Below are 23,245 nucleotides of genomic sequence, written 5' to 3'. Positions count from 1 at the left end.
TTTTTCATTTTCTACAACTTTATGTTCGGACTCTCAAATGAAAATATGTGGGTAAAATTAATTAATCTAATGAGGATAATTGAACATAACGTTCTTCCGATTTATATGTACAACGCTTCTTTCGATAAATACTATAGACTTATTCTAACTCCCTACCAGTTGGAGAATTTAACTCTTTTTATGGGTTTAAATTGCTTCTGAAAAGGTCTACTGATATTTCTGTATGATTGCTGTATCATTGAACAATCGCTCAAACTATGTTATTACTACTTTTTCAGGCTGCATTTGATACTTAATAATTAAAAAGAAATTTAATTATAGTGTTAGTTGCAATTAATGTAATTGATTTATTAATTATATATTCTTATAACTTAAGGCTGTTGCTGGTAACATATTTACTTTGAAGTCAATTTCTGACTTGAATACTCTATTCATGGCAGCTGGATGTACAGCGGTGCTTAAAAGTGCAGGTAAGTAAATTCTCTACTATTTTATATGCTGTTACATTTTCTCGCAATCAACACAAAAATATTAATAAAGCTCACATAAGTACATGTTGGTACTTAAATCCTTTCCCACTTTATTCATGTTTATAGCCAATGACATAAGACATTAGTTATTTTTGTAGATATTTAAATTAGTTTATTGTGAAGCTATGAAACAATTCTAGAATTGAAACAAGAAAATAATATTATTTTATTTAAAAGAATATCGCTCCTAGTAAGTAACTGACCATAAATCTAAAAGTCAAATATTTGGGTATTTTGGTCAAATATTGAAGTTTGATAAACGACATTTCATTATTTTATAATTTGTAGTTCTTTTAGTATAACTAGAACATTAAACAGGGTAATATATACTACCAAAATCCTATGAAGTTATCAACTTTAATTCAAAGGCCTCTATGGCACGAACTAAAGACAAATATGAGATCTTGTTATCAATAGTGCATTATCCAAGCTTTTTAAAAAGAACTGGTAAAGACAGACTTAAAACCCTTCTCCAATTGGAAGTGAAAATCACTACATTCACTAAACTAAGTTGATCCACATGGAATATAAATAATTTTCAATACTACTGTAAAAAAGTGTTAGTCTCTTGTCACAGTGATTTGCATACGATTTGCAAGTTCATTTATTCTGATTTGCGTACGATTTCTGGATTGCAAATTATAAGATAAATTAATATGATAGTTTTTGTTGAAAATGTAAATACACTATTCTATAAAAATAATAATAATAAAAACCAGGATGTGTTTTTGTCTATATGGAACACCACTGAGTACTGACATTTCTTTTCCTGAAAAATCGATTTCTCTAGTCATTTTCTTTTAATTTTTCTATTTACGAAGTGAATGGTTCTATTTAAATCGATTTGAAGACTAAAGCAAGAGTATATTATATGAATTTAACAAGAATTTTAGGAATGACCCCAAAAAATGGATCAAAAGATTGCGATCTTGGCCAAGAATTTTAGGAATGATAAGAAAAAAAAAAAAACAACAAAAAATTGCGGTCTTGGCCAATAATTAGTTTTTGAATCAGGGGTCACAACATTTTTGAACGGCCCCTAAATCGAGTTTTCGTATTTTTTAAGGAATAAGCATATCATACTGAGTTAAGTGATAGTTTGAGTTTGGCTACACTATATGTAGTTCTCCAGATATAAGGCGTACAAGAATATTTTTGATTGAAATATATTGGATCTTTTGATCCAAAAAGTAATGCGATCAATAGATGGTAGAACCTGCTATTTTCTTTTACTTGTTTCATTTTACGCTTCCCTTTGCAGCCAATCAGAACACTTAGACTAAGACGATCATGATGATTACCAGCACCTTTTTTTCCTAGAAAAAGAGTACTGATAATAATAATAATGATAATATATTAAGTCTATCAAACTTCTCTATCGGTCATGACATAGCATTCATATTAATTGATTGCAAAGTATTTACTTGATCCGTTTCGAAAAAATTAAGTTTATTTTCTTCAGGGATAGCCTAAGTCAAAACATCATCATAAGCCACTGACTTTGGAATTTTTAAAGAAAGAAAAAAAAAAGACTGTTTTCAGTAAGTCTATCTCATCATCTTAGGTCAGCAATCTGTCGATTGTTTTGATGCAGCTTTCCACCTTTCCTTATTCTGGGGCTGTAGCTATTCTTCCCTATATCTTCTATTATTTGGTCCATATCCTTCAATCGTGGCCTTCCTCTAGGAATTTTTCCTTCTGCAATTCCCTTCATAGCTGCTAACGTGATTCGTGCATGTTTCATAAGGTATCCAATCATCTTATCCCATCTTTTCTAAATATTCTGCAGTATATACCATTTTCTTCTACAATTTCCAATACTCTTCATTTCGTATCTTGTTCACACATCTAATGTTTGACGTTCTTCTATAGCACCATATTTTAAAGACATCCCATCTCCGTTTTTTCCTCTTCTAGTGTTCATGTCTTACATCCATTACAATACCCTACTACTCCACACGTATTCTTTCATTAGCCGTTTCTTCAGTTCTGTGCCGATGCTTCAGGATAGAAACTTCAGTTTTTCTTGAAATGTCTTCTTCGCCAGAGCTATTCTGGATTTTACATCTTGTTCGCACTTACTACCGCTTGTTATTTTACTCCCTAACTGAGAGTTCTTGCATTTCTTCCACCAGGTAATCACCTATTTTCATCGTAAGTTTTCTTGCTTCTTTTCTAGCATATCTCATAACTTTTGTTTTACTCTTGTTGATCTTCATATTGGATTTGTTGCTAAGTACCTGTTGTATACTATTTAGACCTGCCTCTATTTTTTTCTCACTGTACTGTTGGCCAATATTACGATATCGTCTGCAAATCTAATTGAATGTATTTTCTGCCAACGAACAGTTATTCCTAGACTGCGGGTAACCTTGATTTATTTTGTTGCTGTTCCAGTGTAGAGCTTAAACAAAATTGGTGACAATGAGCATCTTTATCTAACCCCTTTCTGAATTGCTGCTTCTTCTCTCTCTTCTTCCGCCTTAACTGTTACCTTCTGTTCTTTGTACAATACGCGGCAAAAAACCTGCAACATGAGGATATAAGTTTATTGTGAAACTACGCCTAACAGCACAGGGAATGAACATAACGTCTAAGTGGAACGAATCACGCCAGGATGAACCTCGGCCTTCTCCCATACACACTTATTTTGGAGCAAAGGACTTCGTTATTTCACAATAAACTTATATGCTCATGTTGCAGGTTTTTTGCCGCGGATTGTACAAGTTATATATTATTCTTCACTTCTTATAGTTTATTACTGATTTCTTAAGAATCTTGAAGATTTTGTTCCATTCTGCATTAGCAAACGTTTTTTCCGAGTTTGCAAATGTTTCGTAAGTTGCTTTTCCTCTCGACTTCTTTCTTCTAGCAATCGTATTAATGTGGGCATTGCTTCCCTTGTTCCGGTTTCCTTTTTGAAACGAAACTGGTCATCAGCTAGTACTTAGTTCATCTTAAATTCCATCATATTCATATTATATTAATCATATATAGATTATATTCAAGATTTTTTAAGCACGCGTAAGCAAGGACATCGGTCTGTGATTCTCGCATTTCGCAGCACCTACTGATTTTGGTATTGTCACTATCTTGCTCTTCTGAAATCTAGAGGCCCTGATCTTTATAAATGTTGTTAATTTATACAATCTGTCTTGAACTTTCATGTTCTCCACTTTGTATGATTTCCACTGATATCTAACTCACAACTGGTGCTTTTCCATGTTTTAGATCATGTAACAAGTCTCAAATTTGATAAAAATGACTAAAGTGTTTCTAATAATAATAATAATAATAATAATAATAATAATAATAATAATAATAATAATAATAATAATAATAATAATAGCTATATTCTTGAATATACGCAAAATTTTGAACTTTTAATTGAAAATAATTTTTATATCACACTAGGTGAAGATAAGCGAGTTGTAACTGAAAGAAATGACTTTGTTGCCTAAGGAGTGTTATAAGCGAGTGTGAATGAGGAGTTTGTCCCTCATGTAATCTGATTTATTTCGAACTTTAACCCGTTTCTTGTTGTCTCTAGACACCCTATATACTTTCCGAATGAGCTCTCAGATTTGACAAAATCTATGGACTTAGATATGCATAGTATTTGAAGAAAATATTTAAATTTAACGTCAATAATATTCTGCCAGAAAGCAGGTTTTATGCCCATTTGCTTAACAAAAGTTAATAAGAAAACTAGGACAGTAAAGGAGTGTTAGGGTGGGCGGAAATCCCAATTCTTTTTATTTTGGTTTAAGGGTATATGAAAGCTATTAGAAAGCTGGAGAAAAGGAACAGGTTGTTACGTGCGGAAACTTTTATCCACACTTAAAAAAAAAGAAAAGAAAAATCTTTGAAGGTATTGCCTGAGGAGTATGCAACCTGAAATAAAGGATTATTTTTTCAGTGCCTCTGGCGGAAAGTTTTGAATTTCGTACCTACGAAGGTACTTGGAGAGGATCGCTTAGCCATTCTATCACTACTGTGAAAGTGAGCACTATCTGTTCTATTGTAGTCAACTATAACGTAATTACACATTACAAGTGTCAGGATTAGTGAGTTTAACAGTTTCTTCAATGGAAAGAAATGTATATAATTTCAAAAGCATGTTACATAATTACAGAAAAGTGTTAATCTTGTTTACGATATTGTGTGGTTAAAAATTACTGTGGTAGTGCATAAAATAATTAAATTGGAGGTGAATATATTAATAGATAGTATATACCAGGCAGTAGGTGAGTTTTTGTATTTGTATGTTATTTTCTCTCATTTAATGTCTAAATTTATTGAGGAGTAATAGGTATATTTAAATTATTTGGCAAAGCCCTATTAGAAAGTTCGTAAATATAAATTTGAGAAGTAAAATAACATTAGTGCATTATAAAAGGGTATATTTTGCAGATGGGTTAAACTTCTCAATTAGACTAACTGCAAGAACAGTTTTTGAATATATATATTTCAGGATATCAATCGACAAATTATTATAAATTACTATTCTTGTTCAAATCAATTTCCAGTTTATATTACTCGATTGCATTATTGTTATAAAGTTATTCATTTCATAGCTATATCAGCTTTTATTTCTATAGCCTTATATTACCTCTTTAATTATTGAAATATAGATTTCTGTTTTGGTAGTCTGAAATACGCGTTGATACGATAGACAAGAATTATTATAAAAAATATATCTAACTTTTGCTATAGAATGAACTTCAATTATTTTCCCTTCTTTAATAATTATCATTGTAAGGCGTGTCTCCCAGGTTAGATATTTGTCCTGGTCATTAAAAGCCGGTGGCCCACGATGGAGCTATACAAAAGCACGTTACAAACAGTAGTGATCGAATGGCTAAGCCATCCTCTCCAAGCACCTTCGTATGTACGAAATTCAAAACTTTCCGCCAGAGGTACTGAAAAAATGCATCTTTATTTCAGGTTGCATACTCTTCAGGCAATACCTTCCAAGATTTTTCTTTTTCTTTTTTTTAAGTGTGGATAAAAGTTTCCGCATGTAACAAGATTAAGATTAAAAGTAGGGATTCCTGGTATAGGTGTATTGTATATATTAGTGATAACTGAGTAATAATGGCTTCATTACATAGATAGTCAAATTACATGTCAACAGGATCAGCCTCAGGCAATTTGGCGCCCAGTGCAACAGTATCATTTGCCACCGCTTCTCCCCTCCTACAGAAAACATACTTTAAAAGTCACGATTTTAAATACGTTACATCATAATTATAGTAGCATTAATGAAAAGATAATCAAAAACTTCACTTGTTTGTGAAAAGATAATCAAAAACAGGATCTTTCAATTTGTTGCTTCATTTATAAACTCCTCACAACACAGCTTTTTGCCAGGAAAATCTTGTCTTACTAATTTATCTGTTCTTCTGTTCGATGATGTGGACAGCATCTCAGAAAATTCTCAAGTTGACATTTTGTATTTGGACCTGGGTAAGGCTTTCGATTCTCTTCCACACCATCTTCTTATATACAAACTCAGTTCTAGATTCAATATACATGGCAAACTACTTAGCCTTCTGGAAACCTATCTCAGTAATAGACACAACGAGTTTCAGTTTCAGGTTACTTTTATGATTTTATTCTCGTAACTTCTGGAGTTCCTCAAGACAGTGTTCTGGGTCCACTTCTATTCCTATTGTACTTGAACGATCTATCTTCTTTGTTCACAAACAGCTCTACCAATATTCTTCTATTCGCTGATGATTGCAAACTCTACAGATAACTTCAATCCGAGTACGATGCACTTGCTCTTCAACATGATGCTTCAATTCTTCTCAACTGGTGTAACTCTTGGAAACTTGGTTTAAACATCGAAAAATGTGCTTCTCTTACGATTTCTCTAAAAGAGGAACCTATAAAACACATTTACAAAATTGGTCATAAGAACATAAATCCTGTCTCCTCTTTCAGAGATCTTGTTACTATCATTGACAGTAAGCTTACTTTTGCGAATCATATAAGAACAATATCTTGTACTGCTATGAGAAGACTGGGACTCCTTTATCGCTTCACTGACATAAAAAATCCTAATTCCTTAAGCTTGATCTATAAGTCATATGTTGTTCCTACTATTGAGTACTGTTCTCCTATCTGGTCTATGGCCTGCCCTACTCATTTAAAAAAATAAATTCCGTAATTATTTTCTTTTTAGCCATTGTATCCTGCCGAGTACCTCACCTCCGAACACTTTCAAAAAATGACGTTTTAAAATTCCTCAATATCCAACCTCCCCTAGTGAGAAACAAAATTTCTGACTTAATATTTTTGCAAAAAATTGTAAATGGCCACATATCGTGTGAACAGTTATGAAGTCAGATCAATTTTCGCGTACCTGCTAGAACAACACAGTCTAGTGATCTCTTTTACCCTCGTGCGGCGAGAGTTAATATTGTCCAAAGGTCCCTTCTAAACCGAATTGTCAGTACTTATAATCAGTTACCAGAAACTGTAGACGTTTTTTCTAATGAGTACTTTCAGATCATCTATAAATAAGCTATTTTTGTAATGTCGTTGTTGTGTTGTACCATCTTGAGCTCAAATTGTTATTGAATTGTTATCAAAATGTTAAAATGTTTCAGTGTAAAATGGCCTGTAGTGCTGTATCTGAAACCTATTATAAATAAATAAATAAATAAAAGGTTCGCCAAATGGTAATAACAATACACTATCAATAAAAAGAGTTGTAGGACGATGAGAATGTACAAAGTTACAGTAAGTTTCTCAGGAATTACCTTTGAACTACAAATATCCATTCTAAATAGTACATTTTGGATTTAAATGCTTTATGCCAGTTTTTTGCCGCCGCCCCGTGCAAATACACGTTTTGCACATACGGGAGAATTGGCTCTGCATGTGTATTGACTCCGATGTAAGGCGATCTGGCATCTCACAGCTGAAATGTCATATCTTTAACATCTGTAAACTCAAACCATCTCCATTGTCAATCGTACAAAAGCTGAAATTGGAAAAGTATCAATAGAAGTATTTGAATTGAAGGTATTAATATAAGATTAAAATTTATATATATATTAATATAATCTACTTAATACAAATTGTTATCTTATTAACCAATAAAGGTTAATATACTAAATTTCAGTGTTTTTAAAAATAATTTGAAAATGATGCGTAAGTAATATTTTCCCCTTTTTATTTTGTATTAAAAGTCTTCCTATCGATGTGATTTTTTTTTCATTTCCTTAATTTCTTTTAGAACGAGAGAGAACCGTGCATCTAGACGAATCATTCTTTTTGGATTTGAAAAAGAATGCAGCTAAGCCAAATGAAATTTTATTGACTGTCACTATTCCATTTACAAGTGAGGTAATGTAATAGAAAATTATATTTTTATACGTATAAGTCACACATTTCCTTTCTAACTTTTGTGTTTACAGCTTAGTATGAAATGGTATGTTCGACCCTTACAATTTTCTCAAGACCTGAAAGTTGTATTACATTTTGAATAGTGATCTCAGCAAATATGTTAAACACCAAAAATTATATTAGAACGATTAAATAATCTACTTCAAAAGAAGATTCTCATAAACTTTCCAAAATTAGTTCTCGGTAACTTAAAAATAGATTAACCAATTTCATCTTTTTCTTTGAATCATATTTATTATATTATATTAATAATTCATTCAAAAGATAAGTGATTGAACAAATCGTAACTCAAGTGTTAAAGAGCTCCGTCGTGGCTAAGCGGTTAGCATACACGCTTTTGGCGTAGGAAACCCGGTTTCGATTTCTGCCGGGAGTTCATGTGCTTTGATCTCAAGTTAAGCTGGGGGCCGCGGTGGCTCAGTGGTAGAGCGTTCACCTCTGGTGCTTGGGGTCTCGGGTTCAAACCCTGCTCCCGCCAAGTGAACTTTGTGGTGGACAAACACCGTGTGCGTGGGTTTTCTCGGGGTTCTCCCGTTTCCTCCCACTTTCTTCATTCCACCATTTCATTCATTACTCATTATCACCGTCTCCTTTAGCCTAACCGGCATAACCGTAGGACGTAAAACTCAAACTTTCATTTCATTTTCATTTTCAAGTTAAGCTGTAGGTCTGCTCCTCATATAGACGCTGCTGCAAGAGACGCTAAATTCAAAATCAAATTAAATGTTGTAAGCTATTAGTTTCTACAAAATTTTCTATTGTTTCAAAAATTTCAGTAAATTTATATTAAATTTATATATATAAAATCATTCGTATTTGTACAAAAAAAAGAAAAAAGAGTACAGCATATAAGTTTGAGAGTTGTTTTTAATTTCTTTTTTTTTCTTCTTCTTCTTGTTCCATATTATTATTATTATTATTATTATTATTATTATTATTATTATTATTATTATTATTATTATTATTATTATTATTATTATTATTATTGAATAAAATCTATGGTTTAAATTCGTACAATAATGGCGTGTAAACTAAAGCAAATGATAAATAAAAATGAAATGATTATACGAGTATATTACTAAAACAATGAAAATAGAAAGAAGCAGAATTATTCCAAGATAGATCCACGGACACGATATTTACTCACCATGATTAAACTTGAGACCCCACACTGAGTACCAAAGGTAAATCAAGTAATATTTAACTGCTCAAATAATAATGCACGTCATCATAATAGAAAATATGCTCCTTTACCACAGTATAGTTATAGCCGCAAAAGGAATTCTACTTTTACTATGCATGAATCCAGAGGCTATATTTGTACGTATTAAGTATGCTAAACTTATTGCCTATTTCAACAAGATGTTATTATAGAGATAAAAATAAAAGCGGAAGTTATATCCTCTGAGGTCTTCATTATTAGAGCTTGTTAAAATGATATGACAATGTAATAACGCTACACAGATAGCGCGAATCTGTCGTGAAATCCATCGTGAAATAATGGAAGCTCTATTGATTGTGAACGAGAAACCTAGATGAAATCAAATTTCTACAGAAATATTTTTTTTTTTTTATGCAAAGACAACTTCCTGTTAAGCTAAATTTGCACAACACATTTTTTTTAAAAATTATTGAATTGAACAAAAGAACTAAACTACTTCCTACATTAATTAGATTACCTTCTTTTTAATTTATAGGAATTGTATACTAATTACACCATTCACTTGGAAGTTAGTAAGAAAGAGAAGAAAATTTGTGTAAAACAAATTCTTTCTGTAAGGGATTTAACTAACGTTGTGCAATATTTTTACTAATGAGGAGTACAATAAGAGTCAGTGAAAGAAAAAAAAATCATGATATTTTATAGAGTAGTTTCTCACTTTCTTCTTCACCAATAACTGCAGTTTTTCTTATATTTATTTGTAGAATGAGTATTTCGCAGCTTATAAACAAACTCGTCGGCTGGATGATGATAAAGCTATTGTGAATGCTGGTATGAAAGTAAGGTTTAAGGAAAACTCAAATGTGGTTGAGGATCTTGTGTTAGTATATGGAGGCCTAACACCAGTTCCACTCAAGGCTGCGAGAGCAATGAAAGGAGGAATTGGAAAGTAAGTTCCTTTAGATTAATTTTAATTGTTAGTTTTGAAGTAGCGTTAAGAAAATACAGACAGAACACAGGGAGAAAAATTTTCATTTTTCGTGGCCTGGTAATAAATTACTAAATGTATTTCCTTGATTCCAAAGTAAAGTCCGGGTAAAAAAATTCTTGTCCACGAGTTTTCAGGTCGAGCATGACCTGAAACAAGGAGATGTGTTGTCGCCATTATTATTCAACTGTCCTGGAGTACGCACGCTATAAGGAAAATCAAAGATAGCAACCAGGGTCTAGAGTTGAATGGTATTTACCAGGTTATGGCGTATGCTGACGATGTCAATTTAATAGAGGATGATAGAAGAACAATAGAAAAACATGCAGAAGGCCTATTAAACACTTGCAGGGACCTGGGTTTAGAAGTAAATTCAGAGGAAACTAAAAATATTGCTATGGAACCTGAGTTCAAATCAAAGAAATGCAATGATATATTATATTATAGAAGTAATTAAACTTAATTTTATTTACATTATCTCTTGTGTTCGTTAAATTTTACTATCTTGCAAAAGGTTTAAAAAGAAATTATGTCATGGAGTTTATTTACATTAATTATGATTCCTGGTTTTTGTTATGAAACATGATACTGCAAGCTAGTATATTACATCAAAGGAACTTACATAACAAGACTGTTCAATAACTGTCACTAAATCAGCATTTTAATTTCAAAATTGTATCAGCGAATGTTTGTAATATTGTAAAATCTTTGTACTCATCTTTTCCAGTAATTTATTAGATTGGCAGAATTTAATATATCTAGAATTTTGTGTCCTGAAAATTTTAAAGGTTTTTGGTCAGCAGTGTGTTCTTTCTCAACTGAGACTCCACGTGCTGGCTGAGACTGTTGCCGTCTGGAAATTTCTTTGAAATCTGCAATCTCATGTTTTTCGGTCACATAAAATGTTTCATTCAAAATTTAGAGGAAGAGTGCAGAAAACGTGGTCAGAGACGTTAGTCGTGTCTCCGAAGTAAAATCTCAAAAATAACTTCAGAGTAAAGATAAATCGTCAAACAAGTTACATCTTAGGAGTATTACGCGCCTTGCAGCATGCGACTTGTAAATTACCATTACGATGTTATTTGAGTTTGAATAGTGTTTGGAGGATTTAAGAAAGACGTTTGTTATGTGCTAACAATTTTTGAGGACATTTTATATCAGCCGAAGATAGAGTTGTAGACGAGGATCTTTGACGGCAAGGAACCAGCAGCACAACATATATGACATTCTTATTTTGGCCAAATTCCTTTATCATTGTCCTTCACATATTCCAGATAGCTAAACTTGACCAATCTAAATTCCTTGAAACCTCAATTTTTGTACAAATCTGTTCCTAATAAATCAGGTTGGCATGAACACGAAGAGTTTACTGTTTCACACATCAACTACAATAATCATTACTCTAATTAAGCTTTGCTTGCAATTTATGCAATTTCTGCTCAAGTTTTAGGAGCATATTAGAGAGAGAAATTTTAGATACTTCTCTAGTTTGGTTTGGTTTTACTCGCATGCTACAATCCCCATATCCAAAACAATATTAGAGTAGGCCAGGCGAGCAATATGGAAGTTCGTCGAGATCGTAATATTGCAAATTATGGATGCGTTAAAACATCAAACAATACTTTAATAAAGTGAATACTTTCGAATATCTAGGATCAATATTAATATACCAAAACCATATTCACGAAGAAATTAAATGTCGACTAAAAGCATGGAATTCGTGTTATTATTCAGTTCAAAACCTTTTGTTGTCGCGAATTCTGTCGATGAATTTGAAGCTTAAAATATATAAAACAATAATCATGCCTGTTGTGTTGTATGGTTGCGAAACATGGTCACTTACTCTGAGGGAAGAACACAGACTGAAAGTGTTTGAGAACAAGATGCTAAGACGAATATTCGGACTCAAGAGAAACGGGAATGGTGAATGGCGGAAATTTCATAACGAGGAGCTACATAATTTATATCGTTTACCGAACATTGTTAGAGTCAACAAATCTAGGAGACTTACGTGGGCAGATCATGTAGCAACAATGGAAGAAAGTAGGAACGCTTTCAAAGTTTTAACCGGAAATCCAATCGGAAAACGACCATTAGGAAGACCTAGGCGCAGGTGGGAGGACAATATTAAGAAGATGGATCTCGCAGAAATAGGAATACGAAGTAGAAATTGTATTCAGTTGGCTAAGGATAGAAGTCAATGGAGAGTTTTGTGAATGTGGCATTGAACCTCCGGGTTCCACAGTAGGGTGGATCGAAAAAAACATTTTTTTAGTTTCCGAGTTGCTATACCGCGGAAAAGTTGTGGTTAGTGATGACTTGAAAAATAAAAAAAAGAGTGTCGAAATCGGTTAACATCTTCCGATCGCGCAAAGCGTCTGAAAAATTTTAAAAAGCACGAAAAATTTAATGTTTTCGTACTTTTTATGAAAACAAAACACTCTCGTATTTTTAATGCTATAGTGATAGAACGTTACAACTAGTAATATTTAATAAGAAAAACACATGTTATATGTTTTTAGGGAGTATCTTCCGATCGCGCACGTGTGAGAAACCTAACAAGATTCCTGTCATTGAGTGAAAATTCTTATATCTTCAGAGGGAGCATGGGTTAGGAAAAATTAGTGCTTGGATCGGAAGGAGACATCAAAGTTGAAACGTAGATTTGAAAGAAGAAGCTATACTTTAAATAGAGATAACCCTGATTGTTTACTTGTGGAAGAGCCAAGTTGTTCAGTCGAAGTGTGTTCTGAAATTGAACCTGAATACAAACCAAATGACTGAGAAAAAGGAATCTCCATCTCCGTGGCAGATGAGAATTAAACGAGGAGCTACAGCATTAACCTACGATCGATATGGAGTCAGTGACAGTGCAGATTCTGCTATAGCACCTAGTGTGCTAGAAGACTTTGGTATAATAACCAAAGCAGATACGTCTATGGTTATTGAAGATGTAAAATTAGAAGGGAAAGGAGGAAAATTAGAAGTGACTTGCAAAACAACAGTGAAAATGATTTAGATAAACTGCGTGGTCTTTATTTTGATGGAAGAAAGGATGACACATTGGTTATAGATAAGATTGAATCCAAACAATTTCGTCGTACTATTAAGGATTACCATTACTCGCTCATCAAAGAACCTGGTTCCGCATACATTGTCCATGTGTCGCCGAGCTCTGGATCTGCTAAAGACATTGTGTCTTGCCTTAATGAACAAGAAATTTCAGTGCAAGACTTGGATATCATCGGTTGTGATGGTACTAATACAAATACTGGCTGGAAAAATGGTGTTATTCGTCATCTTGAGATCCATGTTGGGTGACCTTTGCAATGGCCTATTTGCCTACTAGATTTCAATGGATTACCTTTCCGTCATCTTTTTCATTTGCATAGAGGAACAGTTGACCTCACAACATTTTCTGGACCAATTGGAAATAATCTAAGCGGGTGTGAGAAACTGCCAGTGATAGATTTTCAACCAATAGATTGTGTAATTCCAGAAGTTGACAGAAATTCTTTGAGTAAAGACCAGAGATATATTTTAGATATATGTCAGGCAGTCAAAAGTGGCATATGTCCAAGTGATTTATCAATTCGTGATTCCGGACCACTTTCACATTCCAGATGGCTCACTTGTGCAAATAGAGTTCTCAGACTATATATAAGTGAAGCAAATTCTTCAAATGAGTTAAAAACCATTGTGACTTTCATTTTGAAATCTTAGATGCTAGTGTGGTTTGAAATTAAAAACAGCAATACCTTCATAAGTGGACCTATTCATGTATCTCGATACATCTCGATACTTGCATGACAATCAGAAGCAAGTTGTTTTCCCCGTCATTGAAAGGAACTCGTTCTTTGCCCACCACGAAAATCTTTTAATAGCCATGATTTTTGATGAGAGGAAGCACATTAGAGAACTAGGGCTTAGAAGAGTGTTGAAAGCCAGGCAGTCTGATTCGAAAGGAAAAACCATCAGAACATTTCTTACTCCAACTGTACATTTTGAAACCACAGATTACATTGACATGATTGACCGGAGTGAAGCCAAGTATTTTCTCCACCTCTTCTTCGAAAAGTTTCAAACGACGACATCAACTCTTTTATTCAACGAGGTGAAATACCAGATGGGGATATCGAGAAGTTCCCCTGCCATACGCAAGCCGTGGAGCGATGCGTGAAGCTAGTTACAGAAGCTTCGCTCAAAGTATCGGATCCAAATCAAGAGATGGCTACATCAGAGCAACGTTGAAATTCAGATCTTTGATGCCTAAGTTCAGAACAAAATCTGACTATAAAATCGCTTCAATTTTGTAAGTCTTTCAAAAAAGAAAAACAAATTTAAATATGTAAATATTGTAAATAGTACACACCTTTTATGGCTGGGTGGATGGGAAGAGTGTGGGTGGAACTCGAAGTGCAGCCTTCTCCTCTGGGTTGTTTTTATATATAAAAACAAGCGAAGAGCTGCACATTTGTGTTAGCTTTGGAAAGTATGTCATAACCTTGGAACTCTCTCATTAAAACATTAAATATTATAAAACATATTAGAACGTATGTTATTACATCAGCACTGTTAAAAATATCGCAGTTTATATTTTTTGATTTTTTTTTTTTAAAATACGAACAACAGACATTTTTCTTAAACTTCATGGGCTTTGCGCGATCGGAAGATATTCTTTAAAATCATAAAACAACTGTTTTTATTATTAAATAAGGCATGTTGTAACGTTTTATCACTATAGCGTAAAAAATACGAGAGTATTTTATTTTAATAAAGAGTACGAGAAATTGTACTCTTCAGAAATTCAAGTCAGAGAGAGGAGACAGACAACGTCTATTACTAAGGTGGTTCAGGGTTTATTAATAGTACTTCATCTCTATTTCTATGGAGGGCGCGGTGGCTCAGTGGCAGAGCGTTCACCTCCGGTGCTTGGGGTCCCTGGTTCGATCCCAGGTCCCGCCGTGTGGACTTTGTGGACATAAAAAGTTTTTCATGTTTTTTAAAATATTTCAGACGCTTTGCGCGATCGGAAGATATTAACCGATTTCGACACTTCCTTTTTTATTTTTCAAGTCATCACTAACCACAACTTTTCCGCGGTATAGCAACATGGAAACTAAAAAAAAGTTTTTTTCGATCCACCCTATTCCACAGGTCATAGAGTTAGTTAATTTCCTTGATTCTTTAAATCCACTTTCTTTGTATTGTTGTTTTTTAAATCACAATTTATTATTTTATCTTACAGGTCGTGGAATCAGTCTCTGCTCGATGAAGTACAAAATTCGTTGTTAGATGATATTCCGTCACCAAATGCTTCAGGAGGACATGTCGAGTATCGAAAATCGCTAGTACTTAGGTAAGATTATAATGTTTACATCATACACTGAATACTATAGTACATTTGGAGCACACAGTACATTGTGGAAGTTAAAAGAACGTATCAATAACCACTCCACTTGGAAGGAAAAGTAATTGCCGAATATATTGGGTGAGTTCTCTTATCTTTCTCAAGTTTCGTCTTCTTTCATCAGCCCTCTCTTCCATTTCTTTCTTTCCTTTTTCCTTTTTTTCTACTTCTTCTACTCTACTGTTTGTCCTAATTATTAGAAAGCTATTTTAAAATCTTCTGATAGTTTGCTCTTCTCGACAATTAGAAACGATATTGTCTACACATGAAGTCATTTGCAAATCAAATGAGAATTAAAATTTTAAAAAATAAATAAATAAAAAATAATTAAAAACGTTGATTACTTTTGCAACTAAGAAGTCAATATCTCAATCCTAAGGTAATATTTTGTCTGGCAACATCACTGTCATATGCATGGAATAAGATAGGGGAAGAATAGAATTTATGAACTAAAGGACGCAGTGGGTAGCTGGATCACATCTAAATCGTATAAAGTAATACAGTTTTCGGTCAAATTCTTCGTATCATAAATACTCTCTTTTTGGATTTTACTACTTATGACTATGTTTAATGTCACCAGACTTACATATACAGTGGCGGATCCAGGATATCATCAAGGGAGGGGCTAAACCATAGTTTGCGGCTTTATACAAAGGATTGAGTAAAGTAGGATTGAAGCCCATTTTATCCAGTGTATACCTGAGCGTCAAGGGGGGCTACAGCTCCTATAACTCCCTTGGATCCGCCTCTGTATATAAATATATATAAATTTGGAGCTGATGAGGGTAATTGGGGTTTATTTCTATTCTCATTTGAATGTTACCACAAACTATTGCTTCATCTAAATAGAAAAGTTTGGAAGGTTGACAGTTAAGATTATCCTGACGTGAAGAGAAACCTGTGATTTTTAAATTATAAATTTCCTTTATAGTTATGTTGGACCTTGACATAATATTGTGCCAGTGTTTATTGAGATTACCGTAATTCAAATTTAATTTGGTTCTTTCATGAGACCACGAAAATCTTTGAAAGAAATGATTTTTGCTGTATAATATCTGTATTTGTTTCGTCGTATGTTCACTTTCCAATAAATGTCTAGATAAACCAAAAGTAACTGTTTATATTCCACATAATGCTCATGGGAATATGTGTAATTAAGAAAATTGGTGCAACACTGATGACAAAGGTAGTCAGTTGTTTTTGAAACCTCTGTTAAAGTAAATAAATCACGCCTAGAACATCAAAACCTTAATTTATTTAAATGTTATTTTATCCTGTTGCTAATTTTCTTTTATTCATTCCTACATGTAGTCTTTTTTCACACTTATGTTCATCTGTCTTTAAAAAAAATTATTCTTACAACCATTCGCAGAATAACTTATTATTTAGAACTCGCTATTGGATAAGAGTAAAGTACTTTTCAAACAAACGTGGCCAGGAATATTTTTGAACAAAATTGTACATTTGCAAGTAACTTTGTATATTTTTGAAAACATAAACTTATTTGTATATAATGGCTTTTAATACCGTAAAAACTGATGCTGCTATTCTTCTTCTTTTCTTCTTATTCAAACTTTCGATATAATATTATAGGTAAGATGTCATACTTTCTGATAAGTTTCTCAAGATGATTAGAAATGACTGAAAAAAAAATGTAATGACCAATCTGTGAATTTCCATGGTATTTTCTGTCATATTCTCTACTTTAGGTGTCCTTTTGGTAACGTTATGCCTTAGATCCTGTAATAAATGAATTTTTATCATATCCATTTATGTAAATTCACCTAAATTTAATAACCTTTCTATCTTATCTTCTCGTTTTGCTGACAAGGTGATCGCTCTTTTAAGGTTTTTTTTTTTTTTTTTTGGTTGTTTGTTTGTTAACATTTTATTTACGAACGTTGATTGTGAATGTATTGAGTTGCTAATGAAAGTTTACTAAATACCTTGCTAGAAAACCTATTAAGATTAATTACCTGTAATTATTAAAATTAAAAACCGAAAACTTCTTTTTCAATCATAAACGAGAGTTTAAGATTTGCGTTATTGATATTTTATATTTTAAAATATATGGTCATTGAGTATCAAACAACTGGGGAATGGAGAGAATAGAAATGTTGTAATGATTCACAACAGTATTATCCAAAAAAGGAAGAAAATACTCTCCACAGAATGATTATCCCTCTGTTGTTAAACCTTTTCTTCAAATTGAAAACAGTTCATTAAAAACCGAACTTTTATATCACATATAATTAATTTCATCAATTCCCAAATCGAACTTTTCTCAGGTAACCACAATTGTATACACAGTAATCCACGGTTAACTGGAATGAAGAAAAATGTATGTATTATATTGATTATGACAATCTTAATATTGTTCGCGGATATCAAGAAACAAACTTGAGATTTGATCTCATGGCTAATGTTCAATGTATATTGAAATCTTCTAAAATGTAACGTAACATGCTTTTGTAAGTATTTGAAAGTTTACAAGCACTATGTTATCTCTGAAATAATAGGTCTAATTGGTATATGTTGGAATTATGTCTTTTTGGTAGTACATAGATGATCGGTAAAAGAGAGGTTGACGTGATCAGTGTCTTGAAAGTTTTATCGTTGAGTAACCAAGACTTTTTTTTTATAACTCCTTTTCTTAACTATTTCTGGAAATGGGTTATGATTTAATGTTAAACAATTTGCACCACTATTGTTTCTTTCTAATTTGTTTTTCAGTAAAGATTCTTTCGTTATAATGACGACTTTATTTCATTCATCCACTTTAATGTACCGGCAACTGTTATTGTGTAATCATGTTTTAAATACTTTCCAATTTATGTGAATCCAGCCATATTCTTCTCCGCTTGGCAGAAACAAGATTAAAGCACAGGAACATAAAAAATATTACAAGGTGTGAAGATAATTCATTAATAATAATTAGAATGATAATTAGGAAATATTTGTTTTTGAAATGAAAAAAGGAGCGAAAGAAACACTGAAAGAAGAGGAAGCAATCCTTCCTCAACTTTTAAATTCCTGACTTCAGTGAGTGAGGAAGGAGAGAGAGAGAGAACTCACTGAATATATTCGAAAATTGATTTTCCTCTGGAGAGAGGTGTAAGTGATGGATTCTTTTAATTAACTTAATACTATAACACTTTTTTTGAATTATATATAATCTAAAATTGTTTAAACTAAATACGACTCGTGTTGACTATATAGAATGTTTCTCAACAACACTAAACAACTTTGAGAAATGAACCCTCACAGGGAAACGAAATAGATCGACAGAAATGTACAAATGCATCAACCCACGGAAAATTAGTCAGAACGGTATAGAGCAAGTCATAATTCGAGAACAAAATGTTGGATGAAGGTCGGGTAAAAAAAATCTAATGATTATTTTGAGTCTAGATTACATTAATGCACCATTAAATATGGAACTGTGTTAATTTCAGTTCCTGATATATATATATTGTAGTGGACCTCATGAATTTCTGTGTATGCTTCGAGGCTAACTCTGTTGCTACCCTTTCCCACATCTACTGGCGCATTACTGAAATCTAGGCTTAGCGTAAGCGCTATGTTCTTTTACAGACCTTCATTCAATGTTTCGTTCTTGAGTTATGATCCTTTGTTTTGTTATTTTAACCAATTTTCGGCTGGTTATAGCTTCGAAATGACGCATTTGTGCACCCTTGTTGACCTATCATTATTTTCGTGTAAGGATTCATTTTTCAAAGTTGTGTGGTGTTGTTTACGAAAATCCTGAATATAACAATTTGTTTTCCCTTTTTGCTATCATAATATAAAATATGTAAAACGTTCTTGTTTTATTAATTTACCTATTTTTGTATTTTTTCGTTTCTTTTTATTTATATATTCAATCACTGAAATAACAAAGCTCATAGTGGTCTGGTCTCTTGTAAATCGTTGAAAAGTGACCAAAAGCACACGAAAAAGTGACCAAAAGTGACCAACATCTCATCATGCCCCTTTTTTTCTTTATCAATTTCTCCATCACCTCTCTCTTTGTTTGTTGATTTGTTTCATCTTTACTTCTTCTTTTTGAGCTTTCTCCTTTCTTAGGTTTTCTAAGTATGCTTTGTAGTTACGGTAAGCAGACTTAGCAGATGTAAGAAGCTTCTGAGTAAGTGGAACCAGTTCTGGCTTATTTCCGAATTTCTTCATCCCAGACATTATATTTAACTTGGCACTGAGAGTTCTCAAAGGCATGAAATATTCAAATTCCTCACCTACTCTTAAGAAGAATATACAAGAAGCATAACACAAGACGAACATGATGAACCACACAAACACATACACACAACGTTGAGCGGAGCATTAATTATTACGAGAGAAAACTAAAAGACTATTATGATAGAAGAAAGAATAGACACAGAAGGGGTCTCAACCCTACCTTGAGAGCTTAAGCATCCACCAACCATCCACTGTGCTTTAGAAAGAATAAAAGCTGAAGGGAGAATAAAGCTGACTGTTTCACATGTAGCAGCAAATACTGAAGCTTTCAGAAGAGTAATGAGTAACAAGTTTATGCCTTTTTCCATTTATTTTTATGATATTTTTCTTAGAAAACTGCCAATGCAAAACATAAATCACACGAAAAAGTCACTTTACCTCCCAAAAAAAGTAACTTTTAGCGACAAATTTGAAAAAAAAGTAACTTTTAGTGACCAACTTGAAAAAAAGTAACTTTTAGTTTAAAAAGTGACTCGCTATGAGCCCTGAAATAATTAATTAATTTATATGTTGCAGCTTATTTTATAAATTCTACATTTCAATACTGGATCAACTGCAGAAAAAGTCGTTGAGCAACGAATCTCTTCCAGACAATTACCGAAGTGCCTCACGCTCTGTTCAGAAAAAAGGATGGGAGAGCACTCAGTTCTTTCAAGAGGTAATTAGTTCTTTTCTGCCTATTTTTGGAAATCTTACAATTTCACTAGTATAAACTAAACGCTACGTAAATTTGGTGCCTGAAATTTTCGAAGTAATTTCCAATTCTTCTTTTTCAACTTTTATGGCTTTTTCAAATTTTGTAACTTTTGTAACTTTTTCAACTTTTGTAACGTATGTAACTTTCCTCCTTTCATTTTTATTTTTGTCTTTTTTCTGTTTATTGCAGGTTTCAGCTACCCAACCTAACCATGATCAGGTTGGGAGACCTTTGATGCATAAAACGGCATTTCAACAAGCAGCAGGTGAATGCAATATAATATTGTGGTATAATAATTTTTAAAATTTTGACTAATGATATGTTAGCCAAGCTCTAACATGACCTTCATGCTATTAATAATCAAACCCGTATTTAAGTAAGTGCTATTCTGTGCTCGAGCACAGGACGACAAAATTTTTGATTTTTTTTTTTTTTTTAAGATTCACAATAAAGTAATATTTAAAACAAGCAACCCGCAGAGCCAAGTGCAAGCGCCAAAATATATTGATGTGTTTAATTCTCTTTAATTACAGTAGTTACCAATTAGATACCTTATTTGATTATTTTTAAAAAGTCATCCTCCCCTACCCCCAACCCAAGGAGTGAGGATGAACTTGAACATTATGAAAACTGATACCGTTAAACTTAGCTACCTCGAAAACTGTGAATTCAACACTAATATCTGTCGTTTTCGATTACTTTTAAAATCTCGCCCTCTCCCTGAGGAGTGGAGTATGACCTTGAAGTTGAATTGGATTAAAACTGTCACTATTCATCTCACTGACTCCAAAACCTACGAATTCAACTCTAATATTGATCTTTTTCGATTATTTTAAAAATGTCCTCGTGTTATCCTTATGAGGACTTTTCACCCCCCATATCTCAGCTCAGGTGTGACCTTTGAATCATTTCTCTGTGAGTTTTAAAGCATATTCAAATTTTGTTTCTTTCAATTATGGTTCTCGAATTGAAAAGCACTACAGGCAGACAGTTTATTGTATTATTAATATAGATGCTATTAAACCCTTACTGACGGTGAATAATGTAAAGTTTTATAAAATGCTTTTTACTAAACTCACTTTAATCTTTGTGTGATAAGTTCAAAATAAACAATGTCAAAAACTGCCTAGTTTTTTTCAATTCCATATTTCACTACTACAATGATAAAAGTAAATACAGAATTCTGTATGTAAGAAATTCAATCGTAATTCAAGTGAAATTATGAAATTTTAAAATGACATAACGGTGATTAAGAATTAATAGAGTGTATTTTCTCCGGATAGTAAATTAAAACCTATATGAATTAATTACATGCCAGTATTGAGATAATGTGTCCCCAATGAATTAGTGGTTAAGCTCGTTGCCTTATAATTAAGGGGTTCCAGGTTCGATTCTCAGTGGGGGCACAAGTGGTTCAGATCCCAAATTAACTTTCATCCTGCTTTAATTTTTTTTCATTTCTGGATTCGAAGGGGGGTCCGGACCTCACCTCCTTTGACTACATGCCCGTTTTCATTAAGAAGATAATATTCGTCAATGAAAAATAACTTAATCTTTGTTTTTGTTTCAGGTGAAGCTATATATGTAGATGATATTCCACGTTATGAAAATGAATTGTATTTTGTACCAGTTATGAGTACAAAAGCACATGCAAAGATTTTATCCATCGACGCTTCGAAAGCTTTATCACTGCCAGGTGTTTATGGCTTTGTCTCAGCTAAAGATATTCCACCACATAGAAACAAAACAGGACCCCAAATAAAAGATGATGAGGTGTTTGCTTCAGAAAAGGTAAGCGATTACATTGTACAATAGAAATTATAAATATATAATCGTATCAAGAAAGACTTCATACTCACACCTTCTGACGAATATAAACAAATTGATGTCAAGTATGACAATAACATACAATAATCTTTGTTTTCCATATTCCTAAAACATAAATATGATTTAAGAAAATTTAGATTTGGACCAAAAATGACTTTCATGTTATTTTTATGTAAAATGTAATGTACTTATTGCAGGTGACTTGTTATGGACAGATTATTGGAGGTATTATAGCAGCAGATAAAATAACTGCAAAAGAAGCAATAAAACACGTGAAGATACAATATGAGGATATTCAGTCTGTTATAATCACAATTGAGGTAATTCTTTGTTTTTAAATGTCTTCCATCTATCTACACTGTTTTCTGGTTAATTATTGGATTGGGTATATATACCAAGTAGTAAGTAGAAATTAATAAAGTTTTAGTATTTTTCTTTCAATACAAGCATATGTTTATTTTACTATGTAAAACCAAAACCAAACTAATATAATCATTCATTCATTCTTATGAATAGAAAACTAAATCTAACAGAGATAGAAGACAATGTGCAAACTATACTCCCAACTAAAAGCTGCCTAGCCGATCATAACCGTTTAGGGTTATACTATATATCTTTTTCTGTTTTAATTTTAATTTCTGAGTAAATAGAACTATGAGATACATATCTTTGCATTTCTCAGTCAAATTCAAAACATTTTGTAAATCAACAATTGTGCAGTGCCTAGATTTTCTAATACTTTTTATTATAACAAAGAATATTTTTATGAATACTCCCGACTCTATAAAAAGTGTCATTAAATAGTGTACTTAATGATGCTGATTAAATCGAACGGTTTAAATCTAAGTGGAGTGAACAGATAATATTCTTGTTTTACTAATTTCACTGTATGTCGTCCGGTCTCCTATCCCTGTTGGATATTTTAAAAATTAAAACATAGTTAACGCGTCGACAC

At 32.7% G+C, this 23,245-nt stretch overlaps 1 protein-coding gene across 2 annotated transcripts in view; it reads left to right on the top strand.

The window, feature by feature from the left end:
- The window catches only part of LOC145690313 (xanthine dehydrogenase-like), a 97,016-nt gene that overhangs the window by 40,856 nt on the left and 32,915 nt on the right, over positions 1-23,245 (top strand). For both annotated transcript variants that reach the window (XM_081765091.1, XM_081765090.1), the window contains exons 9-16: positions 377-470; positions 7,780-7,889; positions 9,876-10,060; positions 15,348-15,458; positions 20,283-20,424; positions 20,653-20,728; positions 22,034-22,254; positions 22,488-22,610. In XM_081765091.1, coding sequence (XP_081621217.1) covers positions 377-470; positions 7,780-7,889; positions 9,876-10,060; positions 15,348-15,458; positions 20,283-20,424; positions 20,653-20,728; positions 22,034-22,254; positions 22,488-22,610 — 1,062 coding nt within the window. The remainder of the gene's footprint in view (positions 1-376; positions 471-7,779; positions 7,890-9,875; positions 10,061-15,347; positions 15,459-20,282; positions 20,425-20,652; positions 20,729-22,033; positions 22,255-22,487; positions 22,611-23,245) is intronic.

The sequence above is a fragment of the Thermobia domestica genome, chromosome 7, assembly GCF_964235325.1.
Source record: "Thermobia domestica chromosome 7, izTheDome1.hap1.1, whole genome shotgun sequence".
NCBI lineage: Eukaryota > Metazoa > Arthropoda > Insecta > Zygentoma > Lepismatidae > Thermobia > Thermobia domestica.
This window is presented reverse-complemented; position numbering and strand designations above follow the sequence as displayed.